Source organism: Triturus cristatus, chromosome 5_1, assembly GCF_964204655.1.
Source record: "Triturus cristatus chromosome 5_1, aTriCri1.1, whole genome shotgun sequence".
NCBI classification, from domain to species: Eukaryota; Metazoa; Chordata; class Amphibia; order Caudata; family Salamandridae; genus Triturus; species Triturus cristatus.
Window position 1 is genome coordinate 149,062,637 of NC_140587.1, and position 21,272 is coordinate 149,083,908.

At 43.1% G+C, this 21,272-nt stretch overlaps 1 protein-coding gene across 1 annotated transcript in view; it reads right to left on the reverse strand.

Moving 5' to 3' along the window:
* CYC1 (cytochrome c1) overlaps positions 1–21,272 on the reverse strand; it is a 157,217-nt gene that overhangs the window by 128,013 nt on the left and 7,932 nt on the right. Inside the window, exon 2 of the mRNA XM_085604680.1 lies at positions 3,221–3,411. Within this exon, the coding sequence (XP_085460806.1) occupies positions 3,221–3,411 (191 nt within the window). The remainder of the gene's footprint in view (positions 1–3,220; positions 3,412–21,272) is intronic.

The following is a 21,272-nucleotide window of genomic DNA, read 5'->3' on the forward strand; positions in this document are numbered from 1 at the left end:
TTATATAGCTCTCACCATCCCTATGTGGGGTGCTCAAGTGCTTGCCAGCATACGTAGCATGCTACATCATGTAATGTGTGTGTGGTACCAAGTAGGTTATTTGTTTGTTGATCCTAAGTAGGAAGCATTTCCATGTTTTGAGGATGCTGAGGTGCAGTTATTGTGTTATGAGATGCTGCACTTAGCAGTGTGGTGAATGAAAAAGTGCAAGAGAGGCACACGGTTTATGGTTATTAGGAAGGTGGTAGCTTTGAACATTTCTGCAGGCGCCTTCATAGGATTTCTTAAGAGCATAGTCCTCTAAGCTGGCTACTGCACTGGGATGTCCATTCTGAGAATTCATGTTTACAGTTTAAGGTCCAGAGCAAGCACAGGTTGAAGGTAGACATTGTGGAGGGATCGGCTATGATGCAGAATTTGTTACCATCACCCCATGTATTATTGTCACTCTAAGATGTTAAACAGATATATCTTGTAGCTAGTTGGGATCCTTGTTGGTGAACTAAATTAAAGTCCTCAGTAAGAGAGTGACACATAGAAGATAGTTATTCCATGTCTGCTCAGACATTACTGGATGATTGACCTGACCTGTAGCAATTTTGTTTTATCCGGGTGTGAGAGCGTCAAGCAGTGCAAGGAAATCATCCAATTTGCTCAAGAAACACACTAGAGGACTCACCCGTGGCCTCACAATCCCAACCCCAAACTCCACCCATGCCCCCGTGGCGCAAGCGATCACCAACACGTAACGGTCATACGATATGAAGGGCCGACTGTGTGCTAAGATCACATCGGAATACCACCCCGCTCCATGGTAGAAGAGATAACCTCCCCAGAGCTCCCCCCTCGCCACTGACACCACGGCTCCGTAACGAGCAAACCAGAACCAGCCGCAAACTAAGCAAATACCACAATACAATCTGCAAGCTCCCTGAATCCCCCCCTTTTTCCCCTCCACCCCTCTCCCTTGTTATTCGTTTCTCCCCCCCGGACACCCAACTAGTCGGCTTCTCCGAGTTGGGAACACATACATGATAATAACAAGGAAGGTGCATGGTGATGGAGTTGGGGACTGAATATCAACCCACACCTCACAGAAATCTACATAGGCAGACACCAGGCAACCTACCACTAGCCGTAATAGTTTAGCTGAAAAGTAATCTCCGTTTCGTTTTACTGTTTCTTATATCTGATGTAACATATGAGGGGATGGTTGTTCCAGGACACAATGAGATCATTCAACGGTCTGCATGCACCTGTCATTATGTTTGAATAAAGATATGTAACTCTGTACCATGAAAAGTGAAACTCCCAATAAAGAAATTTAAACAAATAAAGCAGTGTAAGGAAATCATACTGCATTCTGTATGAACTACAATTGACTGGGTGCGGATTGTTATTGACATTAATAAAGGCCAGGTTGGTTAAGTAGTGTATTATAACTCCATTTATATAGTGGTTACTACCAATGAGGGGGCATTGTAGTGCTTTACACCATGCAGCGCCCTACTTCAGAACCCAGTTTAGTAGTTTTTCAGTGGTTACTAGGATTAGTCTTGTGTCCTAAAAGAAGCCATTCCATGCATTTACTCCAGTTTGTAGGTGAACTCTTTAGTACTATGGGAATTTACACAAATGGCTGGCAGTATTCACAGAGGAGCTACTGAAGATTAGGTATTGTTAGACTGAAGGGGTCCATACATGCCAACAGACAATTAAGGTGGAAGTCTACAGATTTAAATGCAAAACATTGCTTTAATGTAGTGGTCTACTGCCTGAAATTACTCCCATTTCAAGTCAAGTTCATGGTAAAAAGAAATCCCCCGATTCTTTATTTATCTTTAATCTCTGCTTGATGTTTTCCCAAGGTTGCCACGTGGGTGTGGGGTATGCTTTTAAAGGAGATGTCTTTATCTTTGAGATGAGGTATTGGCAATTTGCAGAAATATGATATTAAGGATTAAAGAGGACATACATGTGACTACAAGCAGGCAGAGAATAGAACAAGCATTTGCAATGCAATAGGACTCGCATTACGCGAGACCTATTGCATTGGAAACAGGAGTTCAGGCGGGCGCGAACTGGAGTGTGCGGGAGCCCGAGAAGTCAGGGACTGTGGGGCGGTGTTCTGTTTCAGACTGGAATAAGATGTTACAGTGACTTTTGGTATTTGCCATGCGCCATGCTTTATCTTACGATACAGGAGGAATTTAGTGTTGCAGGAAGTTTGGGCAACAAAATGTTGTGAGCTGAGCAAGAGTAAAAGCTTGGGGGAGAACGGGAAGAAAATAGTGTTCGGGGTAAAGGGGCCAGTAGCCATGGAAGGATGCAAATGACTGACATGGCCGTCATGAGGAGGGACTAACAATCCTCAAACCAATTGGAAGGCATCCTTTAGGATCTAAGCCAATGAAAAAGGTGGGTGGAGAGTGGGCGGAGCTTTCACAAAGCTTCCACGCTATACTGAATACTGCATGCCTCGTAAAGCAAGCAACGTATGCGCTGAAACGCTAGGCTCGACCTAAAAAGGAGGTTCATCTGAAAGAACAAAGTAAATGAGCAACCGAAAATGTTAAGTCAATGTCCGCTTTCCTGGGAATACTTTTTTTGAGACTGCATGTACTGTCAGGATACAAAACTGTAGAAAGAAAATTATTTGCAGGTGATCTATTCCTAGAATCAGGTGAAATGTCTATCCTCTTAAATGCTACCTTTAGACCACAGCTTTAGCAACATCAGAGCAAGGGCTGAAAGCATAAAGTAATGCCAGGATGCCTCCATAGGAAAATATTGGGGGGGGGGGGGGGTCTCGATTGCACTCAAAGGTAGTAGTAACCTCATGATCATAACGCAAGAGTATATGGGGTAAATAATGCAAGCATTCAAAATGAGATTCTGCAAATGCTGGAGCAATGTCTTCCATATTATTGCTATTTGTGAATCCGGTAAGAAAGAAGGTGGAGCTGGCAATGCAAGGCTTAAAATCTCTGCAGCAGGCTTTCAAAATCGCTGACTTCTGTCGGAGGCAACCCTTTTAAAGGTGGAAATACAGGGGCTTACGGCACCGTAACAGAAGATCAGAGTCTACAGTCATTATTTCCCGCAGCAACACCACTTATTCTAGTCCAACTACAAGAGCCTTCATTTTAGTAAAAGCTCCGATTGCCTCCTCACATCCCAAAATGCAGTGACTACAGGATGCCATTTTGTATCGCCATACCTGCTGTGATCCAAGGCAGAAAAAGGACCGTTGTGACTCCAAGGATACTTTGGAGGATGCAGCTCTAAATCACTGGCTTTTACCGATCTGTGTAGAGCAAGGGCTAAGCCAGCCCCTCCAGCAGCAAGTATGCCCAGCGTGGACAGGGCCACCTTCCGGCCTCTGGACAGACTGGAAAAGGACATGGAAGCCTGAAAAATAATGTGAAAGACAAGAATGTTACTGGTTTGTACTTCTGCTTCTAGATCAAAGTCTCAAAATAATAACAGGAAAGAACAAAGTTCTGTAAATATGGACAGATGCACTGTAATCAAATAAGACCTATACAGAAATAAATATATATCTGTGTATCTCTCTTGAGATATATATCCACACACACACTACACACACACAATAATGCCACTAGACTGGGAGTGACCCACCTGTCAATGGAATTAAATACTGCTTTTCGATGTTCAGTGAGGAGTGTTTTTATTCTGTTTTAGTTCAGACCAACTCGTGCACTAGCTCAATGTCAATGCTGTAAACATGGATGTTTTTAAACAAACATATGTTTTGTTCAGACTATGTGCCTTAGAGATTTTTCAAGTTCTTCAACAGAATGAGTTAGCATAGTTCAATGGAATCAGTGGGATGCACATTATCAAATAAGAGGGAGCAAGTTCCCCTTAGTCATCTGAAAGTTATTTCTGACTAAAGTGGACTTCTTATTTCTAACTTGCAGGAGATTAATTAGTGCAACGTGTGTGTATAGGTGAGTGATAAATAAGTCACTCCAGTCAGGATCAGCTTCCATGTCAGGCAGCTAATAATCTACATCCATTTTAGTTGCACATGGACATGCTGTGATCCTTTACCCATAATATTAATCCTCAATTATATGACAGGCTCAGAAACTCAGATCGCGCATGCATCTTTCTTTACTTTCTAAAAGCAGCCATACAACTAAATACTTACAAAATTGATGTAAAAAAACTTAAGTCACCTGGTTTAAAATAGCCAATACGGTTTGCGACAGTCAATAAAAGTATGTTCCTCCTAATGGAATGTAAAGAGGTGTGCAAGGGAAACTCATAATGTTAGCCCAGCTACTCCCTGCTCTATACCAGGGGAAGAAAAAACAACAAGTATTTGCAATGCAATAGGTCTCGCATTTACGAGAGTTTGAGCTATTGGCATTGTAAATGACAATGCATTTTATTTACGTTTTGGTTTTTAAAACAAATAAAAGGCATTGTCATTTACAATGCCAATGGCTTAAGCTCTCGTAAATGCGAGAACTATTGAATTGCAAATGTATGTTAACCACAGCAGATAGAAGCAGTCTATCCCAGAATTCCAAAGAATGTTTAAGGACTGGTAATGACACAGTCCTACCCATCAGGACGGCATATGTACCCTCTGGTCAATGTCGAAAACAACGGTCTCTCAATGTAGGCGGAGCACAGAAAGCAAGCCCGTGGATACTGTTGCCAGACTAGAGACTGAAATCGACTACTATTTGTGATAAGTCGCTCTGTAACTTCAAGGTGACAGTGTCATTACATTGTGACTATCGAAAAAGAGCACTGATCCCTTTTAGCTTAATCAGTCCTCACGTAAGGCAGCGTTTATAACGAACAAGAATGAATGGCAAGCCAGAGGAAATTAAAAAAGAGAACTTAAAAAGAGAGTGAATGGAGTTTCTAAATGCAACTCCTTAATAGGGATCTTCGCATATCATCATCTTTATTTGTTTAGTAAAGTTTCTATAATGTCCAAAAGCGCAATTCATTTTAGCAGGGCTTGAAAATATTCCTCTTTTATGTTCCTTGTCGCCTGCAATTCTCACACTACTCAGCGTCCCCGTCCTACAAATGGGAGGGGAGCCATGGCACAAGCTTTACAGTGCTTGAGACAAAAAGTATGCAGTGTGATGCAGTGGGCGTTTATTGATTTACAACAAACAGTTATTGCTGTCTGGGAGTGGGAAGGGGCGGAACACTAACGTCAGCCGGCTCCAGAGTGGGACAGATAGGCATGGAAAGGGGGGGGGGGGGTCACTAGACTGCATTCGGAAGCTCTTCGAAGGGGAAGTGCTTCACTTGAGTGACTGGAGACAATCGCAGCTCACACACGCATGCCTGACATGTCACTCCACCATTTGCTAGGGGCCAGGTCTCAAGAGAATTCCTGGAAACCGCAGCAGGTTTATTCTGGCCATGAAACCTTAGGATGCAGAGCAGCACTGAATCACTCAAAGCAAGGGACCCGCTGTTGTGTGCAAAAACAAATGCCACTGTAGCGTTGAAGTAGCAAACAAAGGTACATTGAAGCAGTCCAGATATTAAAATGGGCTATTTTTGGGCGAATGTGCACAGGGATTTACTCACAGTGAAGGGACCCAGTACCATACGAGGGCCTGCGTCACCGTTCTTCTTGTTTCGGTCGGGATCCACTTGTAGATCCTGCAGAGCATGCGGAGGGTGTTGTAGCAGGAGGGGGAGACAGCGTTGACGTGCTTCGCCATGGAGAGGGAATAGTCAAGGACGAATCCTAGGTTGCGTGCGTGGTCGGTGGGTGTCGGCGCTGTCCCCAGCGTGGTCTGCCACCACGAGTCGTCCCAGGCTGAGGGGGTGGGTCCGAGGAAGAGGACCTCCGTTTTGTCCGAGTTCAGTTTCAGACGGCTGCTCCTCACCCAGTCGGCGACTGCCTTCGTGGAGGTTGGTTTTGGTGGTGTACTGGTCCTTGGTGAGGGAAGGAGGATGAGCTGGGTGTCGTCGGCGTAGGAGATGATGTTAAGGTCATGCTGGCGGGCCACTTGTGCGAGGGGGGCCATGTAGACGTTGAACAGCGTCGGGCTGAGGGATGAACCCTGGGGGACGCCGCAGATTAGGTCGGTGGCTTCGGAAGGGTGGGAGGCGGACTCTGGGTTCTGCCGGAGAGGAAGGACGTGGTCCAGTCGAGGGCCTTCTCTATGTCAGACTTAAGCCCGGGAGTGGTGCGTGCACACCCTAAAAGGATTTTTTTTAAAGCCCGGGAGTGGTGCGCTGCAAAGAATTTAAGGAATACAGCAGGCAGAGTGCTATGCCGCTGCTCGCCCCAGAGGCCAGGGGAGAGAGATGGCGGTACATGCACCCGCTATTGGCCAATTGCGTGCTGTCTTTCTTAGAAAGACGCACGCAAACGCGAATCATGTGTGAGCAAAAAAAGAAAAAAAACACACCGAGTTCGAAGTCCTTACTAGAAGCCTCGCAGAGCAGCGCATGCACGCTGGCTCAGACGAGTCCTAAAAACAACTGCCAGAACAAATGCAGATTTGAAAAGAGCGCCATGCAGCTTAAGAATATGACTGGCGCTCTCGAGTGGAGAGAAAAAGTAAACAGTTGTGGACTTGTGCACCCAGACAAGATAAGGAGAGCTGAAATACTGAGCTCCCCGCTGCCACCTCAGAGTGGGTGCAGATGCCAATATGGCATTAATATAGATGATGCACAGACCTCTCTCTACCCCACCTGACACCGCAGTGTAGCTCAGCCTGCAATCGCACACTGGAAGGGTCAGCGTGTGAGAGTTAACAGCCAGGACAGGGAGTGCTTCTGGTAGATCAACAGTTTGAACAAATGACCATAATAAAGAACAGCAGAAAGTAGCAAACAAAGAAAATTGGTTAGGAGGGACGTACTTTTATGTACTGTTGCAAACTGTGCAAGGAATTGAAGGCCTGGGAGAGGGAGGGGGAAGTAACCCCTGTAGCCTGTTGAGAACAACCAGAAACTAGAGCTCTTTCCTTGCCACCAGGCCAGGTTGCTGGTCTGGGCCTCCGCTGACTCGGAAGAAACATTTCAGATGCATCAACAGACTCGGATCAGGGATCAATAATATCCAGAGAGTGGCACTCCTCGACAGGGAATTTGATAGGGGCGAGGAGAGAGATGTTGCACGAAGAATAGGCACAAGAGTAGGTAATGAGAGGGACCTTGCTGTGAGCATGCTTGATTCTGAGTGGCTGGGAATGTTAGGGTGACGCTAGCTCGACCCTTTGCAGTTCCATACATACCTCCCAAGTTCAAGGTTTAAGACATGAAGGTTGGTTGGATCCTAGAAGTCCAACTACTTCTTCCCTCTTCGGCACGATCTGGAAGACGCTATTTTAACAGTGGTAGTAGAGGAGCATCAGGCACTACAGGTGAGACTTCCCCCATCTTCTCTAGAAAGGGTCAGACTTGCTTTCTGCCTAGAAAATCTCCAGAAGCCTGGGTCCTCCAAACAGTGAAAGAATTCAAAATAGAGTTGTAGAATCCTATCCAATTCTCACAGGACATCGGGACTTGGAGGAGCTGAGGGATAAAGAGACTATCCAGAGGTAATTTATTCATCCAAGTGGGTATCTAAGCAATCTGTTCTTAGTAAAAGAGAAGGGCAAATGTGTGATTGGTTTACAAGCACTTCAAAATGGAAGATTAAAGGGGCCCCATCTACCAGAGGATATCCTCAAATGCCAGAACCGGGTGGTTGGATTAGAGAAACGTGTACTTGTCGGTACCGATTTGAAAACAGACTTCAACATTTTATTTGGAGATAGCAGGTCTGGGAATATCAAGTCCTTCCATTCAGCTTGTCGTCTGCCCTACAGTATTTAATTCAACTAGGGATGAAAAGATTATCACACCGCATTCAAGGCATAATTAATTATTTTCCCGCCCGAATGCTAAGACTATTGAAACATAAATCATATTGGTTGGCTTATATTTAGCAATGATGAGTATTTTCTGTATAATTGATGATGACTATCTGTTGTATGATGAATGAGGCTTTTGTTTTACAGTACTTTCAGCAATGGAAGCAAAAACAGAGCTAGAGGGGGCGGAGGGTTTATCAAGAAGCAGACAGCATGCCCACTGGCAACAGTGCACAGAAGGAGGAAGTTGGTTTTGAGGAACACACTTTTATAAACTGTTACAGACATGATTGGTTATTTTAAACCATGTGACTGGAGTTTTTCGCATCATTATTTTGGTCTTGTAGTCGATTGTTTCATGGCTCCTGATGGAAGTAAAGAAAGACTCACGCATAAACTTCGCCCCCTGTGTTTTTAATAAAATTTAAACTAGTCTTTAAGATAACTAGGAAATATCACATTCTGGAACATTTCTTAATGGCGAGGCCTTGACCTCTTCACTCTCTCTACCCTTCCTTCCATAACTCTCCTGGGATCTAGCCCCAAATGTGCCAGTTTTTAGGTCTCACGCCTAGCGTTGCAGTGCGCAGCCCTGCTCGCACAGTGCGAGACATCTTGTAAGGGGGTTCTGAAAGATGCTCACACGCTTGTGCATGTGATCAGGCTTTCGTGTGTTTTTTTTTAAAGGCACGTGATTGGGCAGAGGTGGGCACATGTCCCGGCTTTGCAACGCCCATTCCCGTCGATAGCCAGCACGCGCAGCAGCATGCGCCTCGCTGCCACGCTCCTACCCACCCGCTTCGGTGCGCGCGCACCACTACTTTTTCTTTTTACCGCAGGATTGCCAACCTCTTCAGGTGCGCCTCTCCTTATCGGAACGCCTTTTATTAGTTTAGCACACAGTGGTGTGCTCCTTAAACCACTGTTTGCTTTACCCCTCCGGCTTCGCCTTAAGAGACCTCACACACACGCAACCTCCCCCTCTGCTGTATTTGCTGCTCTGGCCGACCGCCTCCCTCCATCCCGGGGGTCTCCTCAAATGTTACATAAATAAGGAACAATTAATATGTAAGAATGCAAGTCAAGGACAGTGACTTTTTTGCAAATGTAGCAACAATAGTTTGAAAACTGCCTTTACGAACGATGCATCTAATGTCCAGAAACTTGTGATTGTTTATTGCTTTTTGGCGTTTCCGATCTATAAATATTGCCTTGAACATATTTTTACGTTTAAGGCAGGGATCGACAAATTAAAGTTTGTTAGAGTGCAGTTGAGCCAACTTAGGAAGTTACTAGCAAGCCGTTTTCCTCTGCACCCCACCCTGCAGCCCTCTGAATTCGGACTTTAAGGTTTTAAATGTTCTGTGCATGATAAAGTTGTAGACAAACGTTTTTTGAAAGCGTTGTAAATGTTTTGGAAACATCTGCCTAATCCACATTTTAAAAGTCGGGGAAGTAAGGCGAGAGAAAAAATGCTTTTAATAATTGCAGAGATGTTTGTACAGATTCAGTTGTTTATTTTTGCGTTAAACACTTCCGCTCCCCTTCTTTAAATGGTTGTTTGACCAGATTGGAGCAAATCAATTTGTTCAGCACCTGTTAGCGCCTCATTAACATTTATTAACGATGTCCTTTTAGCACGCAGCTTCAAGTGTGGAACAAACTCCTGTTCCCAGATCTGCAGTCGAGCTTCAGAGGCGGGTTAGTTCTTGCCTTTCTGTTCCCCCTAATCGGCACGTCTTCAAGTCTCTTCTGTGCTGCTTCTTTCTAATGTTTTCTACAACCCTTTTCCGTTGTGAACTTTCAACACTTCTTGTTTTGCCAGTTTCACCTATCGTCCCGCCTTAGAGTTGCTCCTTCCCTTTTCACGGAGCGCTCTTTAACCTGGGTCTCTTCTCTGTTTAGAGCTAGTGGGCTCTAGTATGTTGCAGAACCCCTATAACTATGGTTGTCCACCCTTCTCGGGAGCTATTAGTGTGCATCCATCCCTTTCGTTTTCCTAGAGAGGTGCCACCCCAATACAATCAACATACATCCACCCCAAACAAAACAAGCATTTGCAATGCAATAGTTCTCGCATTTACGCGAGTTTGAGATATTAGCCTTGTAAATTACAATGCATAAGGCATTGTCATTTACAATGCCAATACCTTAAACTCTCGCAAATGCGAGACCTATTGCATTGCAAATGCTTATTTGTATGGGTAGGCAACCTACAGACTTAAAGCGCTTGCTCACCTTCAGTGTGTTTCAAAGCCTCTTTTGAGTCATTCACAACAGCCCCCTTACCTGGCCTCTTTCTTTGTTGTTTGATATGGACTGCAAGTGTCATATGGTTACCAAATCTGGATGTATCCTGCCTATTCTCCACATTCTAAACTTTGTTTTTTATTTCTGACTGCACTACATTCCCAGACCTTGAGGTACAAACTGGCCCTTTACCCAATACAGTCGCACAATGTCACCTGTCATCTTATGCAGTCTAACATGTAGTAAATTTGCCTCCCAATTTTGCAGGCAATAAGTAAGAACTGAGTTTTTAGCTCCATCACCTATGGGGAGGGTTCTGAGCCCCAAGAGACCCCCATATAGGCCCAGGTAGATGCACAACCTCTTACCTACATTTGTCCTACCTTGCTCTACATAACGGTTCTGGCGCTGACCTTTTACCTAGTTAGGTGCCAAATAAATGTGTGCTTTTCTTCGAAAACTAGCCTAATTTTTTATGCATGAGGAGTCTTAGAATCACGTAGCAGGATTACCATCTTCTGTATAATAACTCGTCATTCTTGAACGACAGGTCCACCGTACCATTCTAGGTTGACCTCCTGAGGGTAACTTTTGGGTATATAAGCACCACATCTTTGCTGGGCAAACCAGAGGAGAAGCTTTCATGCGGACACAAGACGCTGAGGTCCCTGCACGCAGACACTCCAGCTCACAGTGGTCTGACATTCCTCGTCGGGTGTCCAACATGAGACCAAGACGAGGTCCTTCATTCTCTTGCATAAGGTAATGGGGCTGGCTCTTTCCTAGGTGGATTCTAAGTTGTACACCTACATACATGCTAGATATATTTAGTTAGGGTTTGCATCTTAGGAGTACTCATGATTACTGCCACGTATCTATATGCCTGCATATATTCACTGTTTTAGCACCATGGTAGAATTCTACCTTTTATTTATTCTGTTGGTGCTTGTAATTGTATACATCTGTTTCTGTCTAACGGTCGTTGCTGCACACGCATTTTATACTAGAATGACTGGTTCAATAAAAGCTTATTGAAAACGTCCCCATAATTATTCTGTAGATCTCTCTGAGAAGAAGCGAGCATGAGTGACTGAGCGAAAAGAACTGTACTGTTTCCACGATCCCTGCAGGATCAAGAGTTGTCATGTTCGATGGTTGCCAGAAATTATTCGCTCCTTGGTAAGGTTGTGGGGCTTATAGTGGCACTGTGAGCTAGCCTGTCTACAGACTAACACATCCTTTGGGGTTGTTGGGAAATTAGTGTGGACACCAATCGCTCAGTTTATGCTGTCTAAACGCGCAGATCCTACATAGATTTGTAGGAACTACACGACAGGAGCTGCAGGTATGAACTACTATCTAACAGAAAGACTTGGCCGTACTACGCTTACCAAAGTACCAAGTTTGTCATTTGGTGGTTTACAGCAGAAGGCCATCTTTTTAGAGAGGCTTTATGCAGTTATTGTGTGAATCTTCTAAACTGAACTTCATTTTTCAGTCTAGAAATTCTCTACACCAAATTCTTTAGTCGTATGCAAAGTATTGCAATTCCCAGTTTTCAATTTGGCCTGTCCACAAAAACTGGATATGCTTGGAAACTGGAAAACATCCATTTTAGATGTTAAAAAACAATATCTGACGTAGGGAAAAGAAAATTCATATAGCATGACTGGAAGAAAACAACATTATTATAAATTGGCTGTTTGTTGAAAAACTTACATTGACTGAGCATTGGCTAAAATAGACATATATTGTATATTTTTACAATAAATTTAAGAAATTTGACAAGGTAAATTGTAAAAGCAATTTATTGGGAATTCTAAAAATATATATTCACAAAGGAACACCACAGTTTGTAGAAAAAACAAATAGCAGCAACTACTATATACTTGTACAATCAAGCTGCCAATAACAGCTGGTTAGGCAGAAAGGCAACGGCGGAGGTAAGAGGCAACCTAGCATCTTAAGATTCGGAGAAGTGGGCAAACGAACATCAGATTACCAGTACTAAAACAAATAACACTCAAGAATTCAACATCATGGTGAGAGTGAATGCATTTTAATTGGCATATTAACAATTTTGGACTCAATTTACTATTAACTTGCATTTCTTTTATATAGTCCAACAATGTACATTTCATATTATGCCCTTAAAAGACAAATCATCAAGCTAATCAGACATTGTGATCCAGACAGAGAAATTTTACTAAATTCAATTATGCACTGTGAATGACTGACTTGGTGCTGGATATGAAGCATCTAAAACTCCCAAGGGACAGAAGTCACATCAACACAAAAGACACCTTCCAACTGCATTAGGTTACTCAAAACTTGAGACTTGCTTCTTCCAGCTATAGCAATTTATGCTCTGCCACTTATCTATTTGCTGAAAATCTCCTTGCAACCCAAATATGGCTCATTACTCTTCTCTCCTTACAGACACTGATGAAGTTTTTGTTTGATCTTAGCCCATCAAACATTGGGTAGAGGCTGAACGTAGATGCAAAGGAGCAACAACACACAGTATTTGAAGTGGCAGAATTTAATATCCTCTTGAGATTTAAAAATAACAGAATTACTATGCCAGATGAGATGATTTCTAAGTAGGTGAAAAATAATTGTCTAGACAATACATTGGCAAAGCCAATATGTCCAGCAATGGCAAGCTGCTGTATGTGTGAAAAAAAATGGATTACCACTCTGCTCCTTTTATGGAACAGTAAAAGTTCTTTCAAGCAAGCAGTTAAAAAACAACAATAATGAAGACAAATAGAAAGGAAAAACAACAAAAAAACTTGGTAAAGCATTGGACCACCAGCATGTTCTCAGTAAGGAGATGTGCATGCAACCAGGCAAATGGCCCATCACTTACAGAACAAGAGATCCAATGAGTGAAGTGGGTTGCACTATTGTCCCATGCTGTATGCGGTGGTGGACATAAACAAAATATGAATGATAGCTGAAAAGACCTATAGATTAAGATAGCCGATCCCTAAGCTGCTCTCAGTAAGAAGCAGGCGGCTGCAGTAGCACTACGGTTTGTAGAACAAAAAATATGGACCCAATTGTCTTTCACATCAATTATTTAACTGGTAAAGAGCAGCTTCAACACCCAGATATGTACGGCAAAAAAGATAACCCTCATAAACAGATAACTCAAAGAGACTTGAAATAAATGCTGAAATCTGGACACAGAAAAGTCAAAGAGAATGACAAATTCTAATTATAATAAAAGCACATCCCACTTCTCTGGTAGAACATAAGCATGCTTCAAAAAATTGACTAATACACCTCAGACTAAAAGCACAAGCGATAGTCCTATAAGACATCTAACCAGTGCCTATAGATTCAAATATTTTCAGCAATATTAAATGCTACTATTTTCCATCAAGCACTGTTGCTTGCATCCTTTCCCTTAGCTATCTGTTCCCTGCTGCTCAGCCAGTATGAATATGATGTGTGTGGAATGCTTGATGAGGTAGTGGAGTGCCGAGAGAGAGAGAGTTGGAGTGTGTGGGCTGCTCCTGGTGGGGCTGAACCTATTATCCTACTCACCATCCAGTAAATAAGCTTAATAAACGGCTTACCTACAACCTACTTCATGGCTAACCTGTGCCAGCGGCAGCACAGTGCGCATTTGCACTAACCTGGAGGCTGAAGAGCTGCAAGAGGAGGAGACGGGGGGAGCTGCAAGAGGTACCGTGGCAGCCCTCCAGTGAGCCACAATCGAGGTATGCGGTTTTACAGTGTCCTGCATCGGCAAGAAGAGGTATAGGGGGTGAGGAGAGCAAAGAGGAATCCCAGAGGCCCCTAAAAACACATCTTAAAGCGCAAAGCTGCACAAAGAAATCAGGGGCGGGGGGGGTCTCTTAGTCCTGCTCCCAAGGGCTTATCCAGGAGCTAGAGGGGTGCCCTACGACGCCACATACTTGCCTTCAAGACGAGGTCATGGGCAGGAGCATCAAACCAGTCCGGGGGAGGGGGGGGTTGAGAAAGAAAGCAGAAGAACATACAGAGAGACAGAAAATTACCCCCTCCTTGAGGTCCTCCTTCAAAGTGCAACCTGCAGTGGTGGACATCATAAAACAGGCAGAGGCCCTTTGGAAGCGGCCAGTAGGCGAAGCTAAAGGGAATCAAATGGCTGCTAAGGGAGACTCCCCGCTTTCAAATTTGCTGGCAGGTCAGAAACAGGCTCCCTTATGTGAGAGTGATGAAACAACCACACTCGAGGCCCCGACCATGATTTCTCGGGGGGGGGGGGGGGGGGAGGCGAGTCAGGTCCTAATACCCTTGACATAGAAAAAGACACCCCCCCCCCCCGAGTCAAAACCACCATTGCCAATGGAAACTATGTTCCAGACTTTATGAGTGGAAATGAAGAAGGGGTTAGCGGTTTCTGCTATAAGCCAAGGAGAGATACGGTCTTTTTTGCGAGTCACTAGAAAAGAAGATAGACCTATTAAACACTAGGACCGACTGTGAAGAACTCTGTGGATGAGCTAAAAAGTGATCTATGTGTAGTGAAGTCAGACATCGCAGGCTTAAGAAAGGATAAGCAGGAGGCCCACGTACAACGAACAACTAGAAAACAATTCAAGAAGGAATAATCTCCGCATCCTAAACGTCACAGAAGGGAAACAAGGAGAAGATCTAAGAGCCTGTGTTATCACGTTAATTAAGGAAGCAATGCAGACTGAGGAATCCAAAGGTGATTAGAGTCAAGACATTGAAAGGGTCCATAGAGATTCTTTCAGAAAAAACCCTAACAAAGCTAAACCCCGGAAAATCCTAGTGAACTTCCACACGTACTCCCTAAAAGAAAGAATCCTGTCTATAGCCTTGACAGGCAATTGGAGCTGGGGAAAAAACCTGATGAGTTAAAAAAGCTAGGAGCAGTAGCCCAACTTAAGTTCCCCGCCTCCTTAAAGATAATGCACAAGAATAAGATGCACAATATAAGGAGAAAGCAAGAAGCGGAAGAACTCTTAGAAAGGATTAAAAAAGGACACAACACCTTTTAGCCTTGAAACTGTTGAGGCTCTCTTTTGTTATTTTGCTTCCTTTGCTTCTTTCTTCTTTAAGTTCGCTCTTCAACGCGGAACCAGTGTTAAAGCGGTGAGAGGTGTGATATGTAGGGGGGTCTTTAAAAAAAATGTTTTCATCTAAAATATTTAATAATTTGAAAAAACTACTTGGAAGTCAAGCGGTCACACTTATTGAAGACTAGAGGATGTGGTTTGGGGGGGGGGGGCAGACGTAGCAATCAGGGCTAACATCAAGTCCAGATATACAGTGGGTTGTAATTCTCCAGGGTGGCAAGTTGGGCGAGGAGCATGTAGGGATTTTTTTTTTTTTTTTTTTTAATTCCTCTTTTGCCTCAGTTAAGTTGGTCAAATCTGTATGTGTACACTAATGATATGTTATGGGGGCACTTCCCATCACACCAAACAAATAGAACTTTAAGTACGATTCGGTTCTTCCCATGGATTGTTAATGGTTTACGCGTAAAAAAGAGAAGGGCAAAAAGTTTACAATATGTGAGGGACTCTCGCACGCAGATAATTATTCTTCAAGAAACTCATTTGATCAAAAATGAATGTATGGCAATATTGAAAAAACTTAAGTGGGTCGGGCATATTATCTGCACGGATCAGAATGCAAATATAAGAGGAGTGGCGATTATAATTAAGCGGCAAGTTAAGGCCCACGTAATCAACTCATTAGTGGACTCAAGTAGTAGATGGGTCATTCTTAAGATAATATTAATGGGCAACCCAGTAACACTAGTCGGCTACTATGCCCCAAATTGTGATGGTCCTGAGCCCTTAAAAATAATCCCCTCCAACCTATTTGGACTCTGCGGAGCCTGTACTTCTGGCAGGTGGTTTTAACATCACACTAAACCCCAATCTGCATAAATCAAACAGTGGAGCTGTGCAGACTCCTAAATCTCGAGCCTTCTTGGATTCAATGATGTAGCAGATGGGGGCTCTGCGATGTTTGGAGGGACTGGTCCGGCTCCGCGCTCGGAGCTTCATATTATAACAGGAAATATGGCCACAGGTCCAGAATAGACTATTTCCTGGTGAGTTTAAGTCTTAGAGAAAAAAATCCAGACATTAAGTACTTGACTGCCCATCTGTCTGACCACTCAGGGGTATATATGGAGCTGGACTTCAACGATAGAAAGATGGGTAGGGTCTGGACGTTGGACCGGACATTGCTATAGGACGTAGATGAAATAAACTATCTTCGTTCTGAGAGGAATTTTTAAACATTAACATTGGGACAGCCTCCATCCAGATAGTGTGGGACACCTTAAAGGCGTACCTTAGGGGGGAAATTACCGGCAGGGAATATCACAGAAACAGATGCTATAGAGAGAAGGTTGGCCGGTTGGAAAGAGAAATGAAAAGAGAAATTAGGTGTCTGGAGGCAAGCATGTGGAGTCTTGGAGAGGAAGAGGCAAGGCAAGAGGTCGTAAATAATTTAAAGAAACTGAAGGAACAGTTAGACACCATCTTGTAGACAAGGGTTACAAAACATTGGGAGGCGAGTAAACTGGCCCATTTTGAGTATGGGGGAAGGGACAGGGAGATTGTTGACCTGGAAAGCTAAAGCAGACAGAACAAGAAACCTGATAAGGGAAATAGGGGACCTTGAGACCGCGGCTAGATTAAGCGCAGACTCGGAAATTGAGAAGTTGTATACGGAGGATAGATTAGCCAATAAAGATACAATTAAGGAATGGATACGTTAGATTGCACTCAAATCCCTAGATACATCGCAGCAGTACTTCCTAGAACAGGAAATTACCCAGGAGGAAGTAAAGAGGGCTTTACAGTCAAGCAAAAAAGCAAAAGCAGCAGGGCCGGATGGTCTGCCAACAGAGCTCTGCAAAAATCTAGGCGAAGCTTTAATTACGGTTATGACTTCACCGTTTAATGAGATCCTAATTTCAGGTGCAAATCTTCCCTCTTCTTGGGGTGAGGCAACCATCACTCTGATTTTAAAACCGGGGAAAACCCCGACCAAATGTGTATCATAGAGGCCTATGTAACTGCTCAATGCAGATTATAAGATCTTCGCCAAAATCTTAGCAGACCGACTAGGTGCAGTAGCAGGGGATATTCTGCAGGGTGATCAGAAGGTTTTTGTTAAGGGAAGGCATGTGCACAAACTTACATATGATCTGAGTGGTGAAATAGATTTAGCCACATCATACTATATCCCCCTGGCAGTTTTGACCCTAGACGCCACAAACGTGTTTGATAGAGTCAGCTGGACTTATCTGGCGGTGGTATTAGAAAAATACAACATTCGCAAAAACCTCCGTAGAACTATCCGGCTAATCTATCAAGGCGCATCAGCAAAAGTTCTGGTTAACGGCAATTTAACTAAACAATTTGGAATAACAAGGGGTACTAGGCAATGCTGTCCCCTATCCCCTCTCCTTTTCAATCTCTACATCGAGCCTTTCGCACAGAAGCTCAGCAATGAGGTGAATATTCCTTGTTTTAAGTATAAAGGGTGGGAAAGGAAAGTTGCCCTCTACGCTGAAGACCTCATGGTTTTCTTTACAAACTTTTGTGTCGGCCTCCTTGTCATTTTACAGCATGCTGTGGAGTTTGGGGAAGTATCTGGGTAGGAGGTGAACTCAAAAAACAGAGATAACGGTGTGGAATTTAGAAAAGAGCCACCACTTGACAAAAAAAAAAAAAAAAAAAAAAGAGACGAGATACCTGGGGTTAAAGGTAGTGCAGGATATCTGAAAAACCACTGAAGTAAATATGTTAAACACCACTAAGGAATGTACTCGACTTATGAAAAGCTGGACTCTCCCCCCTTTGTCAATCTTTGGGAGGGTGAATTAGGTGAAAATTGTGATATTACCAAAGATTACATTCCTTTTTAAACACAATCCCCCTAAATATACGTAAACTGTTAATCGACAAACTCCAGCAGGCCATAAACTCTTCACTTGGGCCTCTAAAGGAACAAGAATCTCATGGAAAACAAGCATTTACAATGCAATGGTCTCGGCATTGTTAAAGTTAGACCTATTGGCATTGCTCATGACATTTTTTTGTTGTTTTTAAAACATTTAAAGAAACAGCATTGTTATTTACAATGTTAATAGCTTAATCACTCTCAAATGCGAACCACACACACAAAGCCACCCCCACACACAGAGCCACTCACAGAGCCACCTACACACACAGTTACCCACACACAGACAAAGCCCCAAGCATAGAGCCACCTACAATAAAAGCCACCCACACAGAGCCACACACACACAGAGCCTCCCACACGCACACAGGTCTATTGGACTCTCAAAGATCTTAGGCCCCCTTTTGACCCAAGCTATCCTTATGAGCATGTTCATATGTTGGAACAAGGAAAATCTGCTGTTGGCTCTGGAATTACAACATTGGTTTCCAACTGAGAATCATTTTAAGTTGAAGAACATTAGCTAACACAAACGAGGTATGCAAAGCACCCAAAAAAGGGAGGTTACTAGATAGGGTCTGCTCCCACCACCAGTCACACCAGTGACCCCTTTAGGTGTATATTCTTTACCACGGTTAGTAGAAGATTCACGGGAAACAAATGAAGGCTTGCCCAATAGCACCGATGATGAATAACGATGGATTAAACCCATATCTGTGACTGGGGGTGAATGTTTTGCCATGTGCAACATTCCATCCATCATCTTGTGTGTTTTCCTATTTATAACCACATATATGCTACCCTGAGATTGTTCATACAGGGGATAGGGGAAGTTACACCACAGCCTCCTGCATAGAACTGAAAACCCATTAGTACCAGTTTAACATCCAAATATCACAACAGAGCAATAGAAAGGGATCAGTCCAGCTTTGCAAAGGGCCTTCCACTGTGCAGTAACACGTGTCTTCGCATGTTTTGTAACTTTTGACCAGTTTGAGCTAGAAACAAAAACATTTGTCAAAATCTGCAGCTGCAGCAGATGATTGATTATGTGGCGAATGCGGCAAATCTATAATTATACGAAAATCGCTGCAGCCACATAATTGCATAGTTCCATTGGCCCTGGTTATAAGAGAGAAAGATAAGCAGTGACAGGAGGGAATAGAATGACACTAGAAAAGCAATTATATAGTGTAGTGGGGCAGTGACAGAAGAGAGTGGACCATGTATGACTACAGAATTTAGGGCAATGCCAACGGCAGGATGGGCAGTGACAGAGACATGTTGTGTAACGAAGAGATGAGCAGTGATTGGAGAGGGGGACATGGGAAGTGAAAGGAGAGAGAACAGTAACATGGGGAAGAGTTAGAGGAGGTTAGTGACAGGAGGGAGAAGTAATATGTGAAAACCTTACTACGCCCGGTGTGAAGCTCTCTGAGGATGGAGAGGGAAACAGCAAAACGCGGGACAACACGCAAGAGCTATAGAAGAAGAGGACAAAGATTGAGTAACCTCAGTGTGAACAGATTTTTAAATGCTGGAGTTCCTTTCTGTTAGATAGGGTGGAAACACAAAAAATCAAATCTGAGCTTTCCTATTTAGAGCACAGTCTCAAAAGCAAACAAAGAGTGCACTTAGAAGAAACAGCAGTTAAAGCATAAGAGATTCGAAAAAACTTTCTTCATTACAGAAAGTGAGGTCCGGCGAAAGTGCAGACATACAGTGTAGGTTCCTCCTGGGATTGGGACAGACAGCCGAGGGGTGGTTATCATCAAGATACTGTGGGGTTCAGAGGTTCGTAGGGAGCCTGTTTATTGAATGGGATTTATAGGACGTGTTCCATAGGCCCAGAGATTGTAGGGGTGAAGGGGGAAGGTTTCATATACATACATTGACAATGGAGGCAATGTTTTCAAACCACGGTATTCTGACGATTTGGCTAGATTTCTTTTTTTATTGTTAATCAAGAACATAGCAACCAGGATGCTTTAGGTTATTTCTTAAGAGCCAAGGACCAGAGCTCTGCCATCCCTTACGCCGTGAGCACTCACCAAAATGAAATGAACAGAGGGTACTTTGGAGGAGGGTACAGCAAGAAGTGGCCCTGCACACTTGTAAATATTTGATATTTAACAACCCAAAATAGGTACAGTTATCATGAAATTGTATGCTTATACAAAAGAAATAACGTTATTCCGTTGGAGTTGGTTTTTTCATCTTTATTCATTTATGCAACCACCAACGCGTTTCGTCCAAACATGGACTTCTTCAGGGCTACAAAAATACATAAGAAAAATGCTATTTACGAACAATATACACATACATTAAAAACAGTTTATACAAATATATACAATGTCTTTTTGGATTGGTTATAAATTTCTTTTCTTAAACATACAAAAATAAGTACACAGCACTGTAAACCAAGTGTACATATACCATCCCAAAAGCGATCGTATATATGAAAGACAATAATATAGAAGAGAGCAATGGAGGAGCAAATTTCTAACAAAAAATCTTTTTAAGAAAGACAATATATTATCTTAAGTCATAAAAGAGCAGTTAAATACCTGCTCAAGAGCCAAATTTAAGAGCACACATACCTCAACAATACTCTTATCTCTATTATCAGATGTTCATGGTAGAACATATTTAACACAGTCCGTTAATGAGCGACAATATTTTATTAGGTTGACTCATATTACGTCTCGCTTGAATTTGCTAACTTTCTGAGCGACTATTGCCACTATATAATTGATGCATGAAGTGAATATATTTCGAGTTACATATGTGTATAAATAACTTTACACTTGCCAGATCATATGGTCGATCGCCTATATATTTATTCTATATATGGTTCTTTTCCTATGCACCTAACCCGTTTGGACGAAACGCGTTGGCGGTTGCATAAATGAATAAAGATGAAAAAACCAACTCCAACTGAATAACATTATTTCTTTTGTATAAGCATACAATTTCATGATAACTGTACCTATTTTGGGTTGTTAAATATCAAATATTTACAAGTGTGCAGGGCCACTTCTTGCTGTATGTTTCTAGTGTATCCAGTTGATCTCCTCCTGGCTTACCTAGTTGTGGGACATAGGGGATTGTGTCCCAGGCTCTCTTGCACCTTGGTTGCTGTTTTAAAAAATTTCCTTGAGACGTTTAGACTGGTGCGGGTTCGTGTACTTC